This window comes from Solanum dulcamara, chromosome 7 (assembly GCF_947179165.1).
Source record: "Solanum dulcamara chromosome 7, daSolDulc1.2, whole genome shotgun sequence".
Lineage (NCBI taxonomy): Eukaryota > Viridiplantae > Streptophyta > Magnoliopsida > Solanales > Solanaceae > Solanum > Solanum dulcamara.
Window position 1 is genome coordinate 12,644,968 of NC_077243.1, and position 11,315 is coordinate 12,656,282.

An 11,315-nucleotide genomic window follows, 5' to 3' on the forward strand; every position below is an offset into this window, starting at 1 on the left:
CAGAGCGCTACTGCAGAGAGAGACGGGGAGGGGGGGCATTGGAATAGAGAACTCGCAAAAAAGATTTCATCAAGTGGAATTTTGCATTATGACTATCGATGAAAATGTCAGACATGAAAATATATGTTTCTGATCTTCCTTCATTTGATACATTGCTGCAAATGAGGGAAGGCAACCAAAATTGGATAAACAGCTAATTCACAAACTATCACTAAACACCTAAAAGAATCAACACACGTCATGTACAAACAGAATGCATCCCCTTCCATCAAACAAGACAGAAAACCCTAATGTTACATAACATTTGCAAGACTACATTCTCAGTTGGGTTAAAATAGAAATACAACTCAGTGATTTGGAAGGAAATGCGGACCACCTTGGAGACATCCTTCCTATGTCATCATTGGAGCATCCAAATTGGAGAAATTGCAGAACTTCAGCAGGTTAAAATGCCAAAGAATTCTCACACAACTCAAGATGATATTGGTTCGTATGGATATGACAGCCACGGATGCTTTAAAGCCTCCAAGGCAGATGGACGCTTCTTTGGGTTTACTTCAAGGAGATGAGCCACAAAGTCTATAAATCCTTGATCCCCCATTGGTAAACGATGTCTCAAGGATGTCTTTTTGGGTATCAAGCATTCCAATCTATTTGTTTCCTGGAAAAAAATGAATGAAAAGTAATCAAGAATGGATATTAGAGAGCAGCAGGCAGATAGAGCAACATTAACATTCAGAGCAAAATAAAAACAGAAAACACTCAAGTGTTGCCCTCTAATAATGGGAGTCTTTTGTATAGGTATAATATCACCATTCACCGACTCATTAAGAGGATAAAGAATTTGAAGAAAGGACCAATGGCCTCTCTGAGAGATTAATATAAATTGTCCCAGACTTTTCTATCTTATCATCAAATCAACTTTTAGCAAGACAAAAATGTTGCCTTCATTAAAACAAAAAGTATTGATCTTCTGAAGGTGAGTCGTCAGAGAGGATACAAGACATAGTAAATCACTGAACCGTAACCCACCCACCAAACCCAACCCACACAGAGGAGAGAGAGTTTACCTGATTTCGTTCATACAGCATATGATTTTTGGTGAAATACTTATAAGTATCTCGTCCTTTAACAAGCAAATCTTGGTCAATGGGACCTATAATACCAATCACCCTAGCGAGTAATGTGGCAGGAGAGTCATTTTGAAAAAGTACCTGCAGATAAAAATCTTCAATTCCCACTTGGAGCAATATTGGAATCAAAATATTACAATAAAGCTACCTGTATGCATTGTATGACCATCAAACAAAACAAGTAGTAATAACAAACACACAAGAAGAATGAAGGCTTTATCTCTAAAAACAAATTGGAGAAGAATGAATGACCTGCAAGTTAACTATTGGTCATTAGCTTTTTGCTTTACTTTTGCTTTGTCAACTTTTTCTTCTTTTTTTTTGGTTTCCCAACCGGTGTCCAATTACCCGCATTGGGGTCCGACTTAATCCGGATAGCGCATTGCAAGGTCCATTTCTGGGGCGGCGCTCCCAACAAGATTTTTTCCATTCCCAGGAGCTCAAGGGGCTCAACTGGATAGTGCATATTAGTCCTCAAGAAGGATTGGCTATTTGGCTCTCAGCACACTGATATGTGTTAAACAGAACTGTAGTATCATAATACTAAGGTTATTTGACTATTCCTGCCTGTCAAACTATATATAAAACTAAGGTTATTTGACTATTCCTGCCTGTCAAACTAAATATAAATTTTCTATTTGTCACCAATATTTCAAGTATGCCAGGGAGACTATATAATTCAATGAAATATTAGTTCGTAACAGATGAGTTGACTCCATCTAGTCTGCACTACACATGCCACTTTAATAAGTTTGCTTCATCCAATTCCACTTAAAAAGAATGTCACCCAGCAGGAAAAACAGTGTCAAATTAAACGCTGCAGTACATGCATAGCAGTACAACTAGTATAATAAAACATGGAGATGGATACTGACGTTTCCTTTAAAATGGACTTTGACATACGCCACCAGAAACCTTCTTATACACTAGGATTACACGGCAGAGAATATTAAGGCTTCCAAGAGTTTTGGTGCCACTTCTAACTCCACAACATCATAATGTGTCCCAAATCACAGAAATCAACTCTGCAACCTCTTAAAAATGCAAGGGCAGGGGATTGAAATAAAAAGGGATTAATAATTTAGGAACTACCATAGTGTCTGGTATTACAGGTGAAAGATCCCTAACATCAGAATCATACTTTCACTAGTCACAAAGAGGTAAAAAACACAAACGCATAAAGAAAGAACCTACATTTCCCGTGCAAAGTTCTGCTAGGATGCAGCCAAGTGACCAGATATCGATCTTTTTATCATATGGAAGTCCCAAAATAACTTCAGGTGCACGGTAGGATCTAGATTGGACATAAGAACAAAGATGATCGGTTTCGAAACAACTGCTTCCCAGATCAATCACCTTCACTTCACATCTACTGTAGCTTTTCACCAATATGTTCTCAGGTTTCAGGTCACAATGTATAAGCCCAAGGCCATGCAAAAACTGAAGAGCCTCCAAGCATTGAATAGTGATTGACTGCAGTAGTGATTCATATTAAGTCAGAAGAGAAGCATCATTGATGACATAAAATCCTTATGGATATAGCCATGTGACAAACCTGCAATCTTGGCATGGTAAAGTAGACTTCTCCTCCAGATTCTCTATTAAATTTATGGAACTCATAAAGATTTGCCTTAAGGAGCTCACATACAATTAACAAATGCTCCTGATAACAAACACAACGATCAGTCGCAAATTGCATTTCACAGTCCAAAAGTTTCTTCAGCTTACATTCAAAATTGTACACAAAGGAATTTCCTTAGTTATATGGTTTTGCTTTCAAAACAGATAAGACAGTGGCCCAGCATAGGCCACAGAGTAGATGGAATTTAGCACTTAGAAGGAATTCCGATAATAGGGAAGTAAAAGTGATGGTTCAGCTTTAAAACTTTGGAAGGTGCAGTTAACATAAAATTCCATATACATTGAAGTGTAGACACCAGAAGGACAGTACCAACCATGCAAAATCTGGCCACAAACTACTTTCATGAGTTTCACACACTTGTAATTGATCTTGGAGGGTCGGTCATTAGGGAAAAAGTCAAGCTCCTCCTAAGGTTGTTGGATTTTGTTGGATTGCAGACCAGGAGTTCAGCTGACTCATTCTGATTTGCAGAGGAGGGAATTCAATATGGACTTGGTAGGGCAGTTGTTAGAACAGTAAGTGGCATGCTACTGGGCTCGTCAGACAGAAAATTTGTTAAAGAACAAAGAAAGTATGGTTCGCCTTCCAGCCAGGGGCGGATCTAGCATGTAATTAGGGGGTTCATCCGAACCCCCTTCGGCGAAAAATTATACTATTTATACATGGTTAAAATATTTTTTTATGTATAAATAGTAGATGTCGAACCCCCTTCGGCTAGTTCGTATGTCTACTTTTTCAGATTTTGAACCCCCTTATTAAAAATTCTGGGTCCGCCACTGCTTCCAGCACGCATTTTTTGGAAGGTATAGCAGGAAAGGCAACACAGGTGTGCTTCAAGGGCCAGGTTGAATCTGTGCATAAGTTTATTACATTGTTTGATACTTTTTTTGGCTTTCTAACTTTACATGTTAATTGTATATGATTTAGAATTTCTTTTCAATTTCCTTTGACTTCCTAAAAAATAAAGGGTGAGAGTTTTTGAATTGTATATATTCAGCCCCATATTTGTGCTGATTCTTATATCAGGAGTCTTTGTGCTTATCATAGAGAACGGAATCTTACTTATAAGTGGCTAATTTTACAATCAGAAAATTTCTGTTTCTTATAAAGAATCGGAAGACTTCCACTTAAAAAAGAAGAGATACAAAATATAGAAAACTAAAGTACGAAAAGCTAAGGTTGATGCCAGCATGGGTCAAAGATGTTATGTTCAGCTGGGCATTCACACAGGAAAAAGAAGATGCAAAGCTCCGGTTGCCGTTCCTCTAGCATCCACAAAATGTTGGTTATATGGAGAGAAAGAAGCTTGCGAAGGTGGTAAGAAAAATTGTCCAAGTTAGGGCAATATTTTGTTTTTCTATAAAAACAAACTTATCCAAGCTGTATGATTGAGTGAATTTTGTTGGCTCTTATGTAGTTTCTTTACTTACTGTACACAACTTGTATAAAGGGGTTTTCAAACCACGTGAATGAACTATTAGTTTAATGAAGAAAAACTAAGAATTTTTACTTACTCGATAATAGAAGTAATCATACAGCCGAAGTAAATGGTACTTGTCAGCAGGATCATGCTTGTTGACATACTTGAGAAGCTTTATTTCATCAAGGCTCTGATCAAAGAAATCTTTATTGTTCTTTATGATCTTTACACAAACATCCATGCCAGTGTGAAGATCGTGAGCTTGGATAGCTTTACTAAATGCAGCAGATCCAAGATACTCAGTAACTTGATATCGCCCAGCTAAAACTGAATTTAAAACGACATGGAAATTCTTGTCCTCCTCAAAGCCAGTTCTGATCCAAAAGATAAATCCAATTAACAAAATATTAAATGCCTAAACATAAAAGCTAAGGTAGATGAAGAAAATTCATCACAGAAATATAAACTATGCATGATGAATGCAGATATGAAAGCATCCAACATAGGATGCAGAGACTTGTTAAGATATACTTACAAGGTTAAGACAGAAATATATACAAAAAAAATATAAAGCAGAAATAAACATAATATATATGTAGAAATAACATGTGGTTGAAGCATCAAAAGAGATCAAATAGCTACAATCAGATATAAGAAAGAACTAGCAAAAGTCATGGACAAAGTTTCCGACACAACAGACCCAGCACATATAGAAGCTTCGAGATTGATCAGAAATGTTTAGAACAAGGAATTGATCCAGTTCCAGAGCCAAACGTTGTAGATCCAAAAAGGCAATTCAAAAGCATTGGTGTTGTACCGCAATAGTTTTAGTGAAATTTCTTTAAATGAAAACCCCTCAAGTAAACAATAACCAAGTTTCCAACAATAATTGATCCTAAACCTCCAAGCTCCTCAAATGCACAAAAGAGAGAATGACATGCCAACTATATATTAAATCTGTCATGCTAACTGAAAGGCAAGGCATTGTGTTTGACTTCAGGTAAAAAACCACATATCATATGTCACAGAGGGGGGTTTTCCTTTTTTAAAATTTTTTAATACCTCTTCAATTATTAGATAAGCTTGTTCATTGTCAAGAATAAAATACAGGTCCAGTGGGCACTAACGCCTAGCAGCTTACATCCAAAAATCTTAGACTACCACACTTAATTTAAAGGGCATATATAATTTTAAGGTCCCGTTTAAGCTCTAAACTGAATTCCTTCAAAGAAGAATACAAAAATATATATAGATACACGCACACACACACACACAAATTACAGCTTCAGAGCAATATATGATGTTAACTTTACTGCTTTGTTCTCCCGTTTATCGATAAGTTTGATTCATATAAATAAAGATATATAAAATTCAAGTGCACTATTTTTCCATAAACAAGGTCCAACCAGAATCTCAACTATCAAAAGGGAAAATGTCACCATGGGTACACCTTCCCAGAAGGACCAGTTGCCTATTTCCAAGGGATAGTCCCAGCTAGTGACCTTAGATTTCATGCCTGCATTCACCCTTGGGGTTGATTCCACTGCTTCAGCAATGGCGCTTTGCTGAGATGTCCACATTATCAAGGGAATGGTTCCTCAACTGTTCTTTGTCCTATACATAGAGCTCAAGATTTGTTGGTAGAAAGTAGAAACTATCCCTAGAGCTGTGCATGAGTTTTCCATTTACTTGGTACATCTTCAATTCTGCCACACAGTGCTTGATTCAAATGTATACAGTTAACAGTCTCTGCCTCATTATAATTTAAGTTTATAGATACTAGATAGAAAACCAGCATATTTTGTTTTCGTTAGTTAGATAAAAAGCTAGCTACGCACATTGAAATATGAAGATTCTCATAGAATATAACGTAGCTATTTCCTCTTACTAGGGCAATCGCAAAGAAAATGTATTAATATCAGCTAAAGTGAATTATGTCCACTATGATTCAAAATAGGCAATAGGAGATTGAACATGCCTGTTTTTCCTATGCACAATCTTTAGATCAAAGGTTTCGAATTCCTCCTCCTGTGCCTTGATCTGCCTTACTTGTTCCTGTACTGCTGTTGCTTCCTCATCCTCCAGTGACGCCCCTACATCTTCTTCTCTTGCACTGGCTATTTTTGTCTCTTCTTTCTTCACATGCTCCCGTACATCCCGTTCAGCATAGCCATAGTTTGAAAGAGAAGAAGGGCTAGAATTTTCTGATCCTGCAGCATTTGCATTACTTTCATCTCTTGAGCTCTTGACAGGTGAAGATTCACTGCTTTTGCGCCTCCATGGAGCAAGCATGTCATCATTTGCCATCAGAGAATCATCAGCTTCATCACTGACAACAGTGTTGCACTTGTTTGACCATAAAGACTTACTCGAGCTTGTTTGAACTAACTCCCCATCTCTAGGAGGGGGGAATGAGAATCCTCCGTCCAAGTGATTCATTTTCTGCACAAGACTTCCTTTGTCAGCCCCAGTAACAAACTTATCAGAACTATGTTTAGCTGCTTTCTTTTCTCTCTTTGATCTCTCTGAATAAGGCTTATCTGAAATGGGTGGTAGGTGTCTGGACCCACCAATACTGGTATCATGATCATGGAAGTACTCTATGTCCCCCTCACTACTCCCACCAACCAAACTTTCACGCACTTCGCTTCCAAAATCAGCAGTATCACTGTTAATCCCCACACCAATAGACCGAACTGAACCATGTTGATCATCGTCCATGCAAATATCATCCGGATGAGGCCTTCCACACTCATTCAGGACTTTACCATCCCCCAACATGACAAGTTCATTTGTTTGAGTAACAAAGCCCCGCCAAACTGGCTCTGCACGCATCAAATTTAGTTCTACCTCATCCATCAACTGGCCATCATATTGAGCAATCAAGTCACTCTCATCAGTTCTCCTGTACATTTCAGACACTGACAGCCCTATGTGATCATCCGCAGGCCTAACTGGATCAACATTTTTTGATTGGAAATATCGCTCACCTGAGAAGCAGGAATCCTCTTCTGCAAAAGATTGTTCATCATCTTCTTCTCGGTTTTGCCCTCTTTGAGGATCTGGAACACTCCCATGCCCTGGTCCCTTCTCATTATCACTGGGGTAATCAATTTCATGAGCTAAAAACCATGTCTCATCCTCAATAGGTTGTCTTGTGTAGCCAACATCATCATCGTCATCATACTCATCGGAGTCCCAATATTCGTTGGGGTAATCAATAGATTCACTCAGTCCATCACCAACTGTTGCAAAACCGGAAACCAGATCAGAAGTGTCCTCAGCAATGCCTTGACTTACAGAGAGCCAACTACCTCCTGCAGGCCTTTTTCCACCTGCCATTCAGTAAAGCAATGATGATTACTGCACAAGCCATGAATAAGTAATTTATATATATAAGTTCAAGAAGCACTAAGACAGGGACAATTAGATGAATTACACGGTCAAGACAATTCCAGGATCTACCTAAGATAGAAACCAAAATATGATAAGAGAGATAATAATCAATGGTCTACGAACATTGAACAATTCATATCTAGGTGTTCCTTCTCTATTGTTTTTATTTGAGGAAAGCAATAAAAGAACAGGATTTAGGATGCTCCACATGCAAGGCATAACCAGCAAAAATCATGAATTTAACATCTATTTATATGAGCTACACAAACATGTAGAGTTGTACATTCATAATGGTAAAAAGTTAGAAGTCCAAAATGTCATGTCCACGGAGGTAATAACAGTAGGCAGCCAATTTGATTGCATTATTCAGCAAAAAAAAACATAAGAAAAACGATACAACCAAAAGAAAGAAAATTATGACACAGAAAAGAGAAAGTTGAAGCCACACAAAGAGCATATGCGCTCATGGTCCAAGACTTCCTTAATAACGAGTAGCTTTTTGCGACTCCGGAGAAGATTTCTCCTAGTATAAAGTTCCTTTTTATGGACGAGAGGATCCACAATTATTTGTTGATCCAATAAACCTCGATTCCATACTTAGAATGTCTCTAACAAAACGCACATCAGGTCGCAAATATTATGAGCATTTTTCGCTCCACCAGATCAGGAGCAAAAATCTGATTTTAAACAAGAATTATTTGTAGCATAATATCCTTATGAAATCCCTAAGAAGGCTGCATTTCACTAAAAGCCCCCTCCTCATACAGCAACCATAGGATAGTCTGGTATATAGGAGAATAAGCAAGCATCCCGGGAACTTTGTACCATTTATCTTGCGTACAATTCTAGAATACACTGGTTAGAGACAGTGATCAGCTACCAAATATATCTAGACTGACTGCTTGTTGTGCAGAGTTTACCCTTCACGTGATTTCTGAGATTATAAATTTCCAATCCAAGAAATTCCGGCGCCATCAGTCGTATCTTCTATGTTAAAGATATTGATTTCCATTTATTCATTCACAAGACTCTGACAAGCTATGATTTCAGTAAAGCTTATGAGAACCCCCACGTTGGGAAAATAATGCCAATGAGACTGTACTCAAATCATATTATGGAAACCCACATGTTCCAGAACAGGATTACCTGGAGGTAAAGTGCACTGAATGCCACAAGCTAAATTTACTTTCCTCTAAAACTACAAACTAAAGTTGTTTATTAAAGAAGCAAACCTGAACTGGTAAGATCTTGTCCTATAGGAACATCAAGAAATGAACCTATGAAAAATGAATTGTCAGCATTAGTAGTCTTTGAGGCAGGTCCATCTCGCTCAAACTTTTCCTCCCAAGGAATACTGAAGGACTTCTCTTCTGACTTCAATCTAACAGGTGGCAACCTAGGGAATCCTTCTTTCTGGCTTTCAGAAACAAATGAAAAACCTAGGCCGCTGAATTCTTTTGGTTCACTTCCTTGTGTCTTCCCAAGATACAGAGCTCTTCCTACCTCATCCACTTGTTCTTTTATTGCTGCCCTAACATCACTAACCTCTGTTTTTCGTTTTCCTTCTTTCCTGTCAGTACTAACAATGTCATGATCATAACTTGTCGAGACATCTCCTTTGGAAAATGGGAAAACGGTTTTAACTGTGCAGTCTCTCCAAGGCTCAGATGAAGGATGTGTAAATTCATCACTTTTAGACCAAGGATGATTAATTACTACATCTTTGGAGCATGCCCCACTTAGCTTAATTTGCTGATCAACCTCCTTGAGCTCAATATTTCGACCACTGTCATACTTTGGTTCTACAGTGTCTTTGCTAGTACTTCCAGGCCAAGAAGTTCTCTTTTCACCAGAAAAACTGACATCTTCCTCACATTTTGCATGAGCCTTACCACTATCAAAGACCTCAGAAGAATTAAAATTTGACTTCCCAGAGTGCACCAAAGTGGAGAGGTCAATGGTAGCTCCACCGTCATGCTGATAAGTAACCGGACCATTACCAGGAGTGTATTTCCACGAATACAGATCAATAGTATCCTCCGAACTGTTGGCAAAACTGAAGTTTTTGTCACTTGTCCCAACGGATTCATTAACTTTCTTCTGCTCCTGGACATTTTTCCAGTTGCAGTCTAAGCCATTTCTCCCGGTGCCACACTCTATCTCCTTAATAATAAGCTCCTTGGATATTTCACCACTGCTTCTTGAACTTGTCTCCTTGTAAACATCCTCACTATTCCGGAATGTTGTCCCGGGAGTCTCTGTCGTTGCTTTGCCCCTACTTGCTCCTTCTGTTGACTGACTCAACTCTTTGTCCTCAATAGTAAGCTTCTGAAGAACACCATTCAGATCAGGGTGATTATTCAGTTCACCACGCAAAGCAGCCTCAGCCCTTGTAAATTTGTTTTTCCGCAAGTATTCCAGTATAACATCTACTGAGGTCGAGTTCGCCATTTAAATAATGGTGAACCAAGAAGTTTCACAATCTTCTACTACTACACTGAATAATCCACCATACCTGAAATACAAAAGAAAAAAAGAGGAATTAACAGAAAATGCAAGGACAAAAAGTCCAACTTAAGACATCAATTCAAAATTTGACAGCAATAAGAGCTCCAAGAAACTTGAAAAAGGAAAAAAAAAAACTGTAAGCAAAAATTGAACCTAACTAGAAACAAGTATAAGTGTAATAGCTTAATAGATGTATGTGGCGGATCCCAATGAAAAACAAAATCAAAACTTTAATCAATAACTTATCTCAAAAATAGAACTTCCTTTCTAGGGATTTCCCACATTTTCTGGGCAACTCAATACCAAAACCCTAGCTAGATTTCCCACCCTCCGATTCAAAGATCTCCACTTTTTTCAAACCCTAGAAAGCATCACCCACTAAGAATTGCCACATTAATTTTTTTAAAAATACAAGAACAACAGCTAAAAATCCGCAAAAAAATTTGAAAATCTAAAGAGGAAAAAATGAGTGAAAATGCGAACTTACAGATCGAAGGTGAACGATATGACCCAATTGAATCCATCGCCACCATCCACAGAAGATTAAAAAAAAATTACAACAAAACTCAGAATACTTCGTACACAAACATCACAATCAACTTAAAACCAAGCTGAATACTGATAGTTTTCCTCTTTCACAAAATATCAAGCAAATGGAAGCGTTTCGATTTTGAACTTTTTTTTTTCTTCTTTTTCTCCCCTTAGCTCTTGTGATTTGTGATTCTTTGTTCCCTGTTTGGTGGGGAAGACTGATTTTTTTTTCCGGGTTTGGGTTTGGTTTAATTTCTCTTTCTATTGGCCTGCAAAATGATGGGGGTCATATTTGTGTTGTCCAATTAAATATTCTACAAAATTAAAAACTAAAAAAATATATTTATGAACTAATAATTGAAGTTTTACTATTATGGGTGTAAATTAACGTCTAGCCCTCGATTTATATTTGTTTCATATTCGTTGTTCGGTATTTTTTAGAACACAATTAATTTGAATTCACTTAAAAAAATAAATCATTTTTATTAAATGTGATTTTCTTTCGAGCTCGAACTCTAGATTTTTAATTAAAATTGAGCCAATTATAACTTTTGGTAGTAGCTATTAACAGCTTATTTGGTTGGTTGTAACCTATTGTATTGTATCATACTATTACTTTAAATACTTGTTTAGTTTGATTGATACTTGACTAGAATTTTATTATATTATGTTGAATTTATTGTTA

The 11,315-nt window shown here is 37.4% G+C and overlaps 1 protein-coding gene across 2 annotated transcripts; it reads right to left on the bottom strand.

Annotated features, from left to right (window-relative positions):
• Positions 1-64: 64 nt before the first annotated feature.
• LOC129896569 (uncharacterized) lies at positions 65-10,886 on the bottom strand. Of its 2 annotated transcripts, XM_055972506.1 has the most exons (9): positions 10,587-10,886; positions 8,824-10,106; positions 7,186-7,530; positions 6,174-7,116; positions 4,290-4,569; positions 2,689-2,796; positions 2,328-2,606; positions 1,071-1,214; positions 65-661 (listed from the first exon to the last, which is right to left on the bottom strand). In XM_055972506.1, the coding sequence occupies exons 2-9, from the start codon at positions 10,040-10,042 to the stop codon at positions 473-475; spliced, it is 3,507 nt and encodes a 1,168-aa protein (XP_055828481.1). In that variant the 5' UTR covers positions 10,043-10,106; positions 10,587-10,886; the 3' UTR covers positions 65-472. The 2 variants fall into 2 exon arrangements, with proteins under 2 accessions (XP_055828481.1, XP_055828480.1); XM_055972505.1 differs by having other exon boundaries at positions 6,174-7,530.
• Between the last annotated feature and the right edge of the window lie 429 nt (positions 10,887-11,315).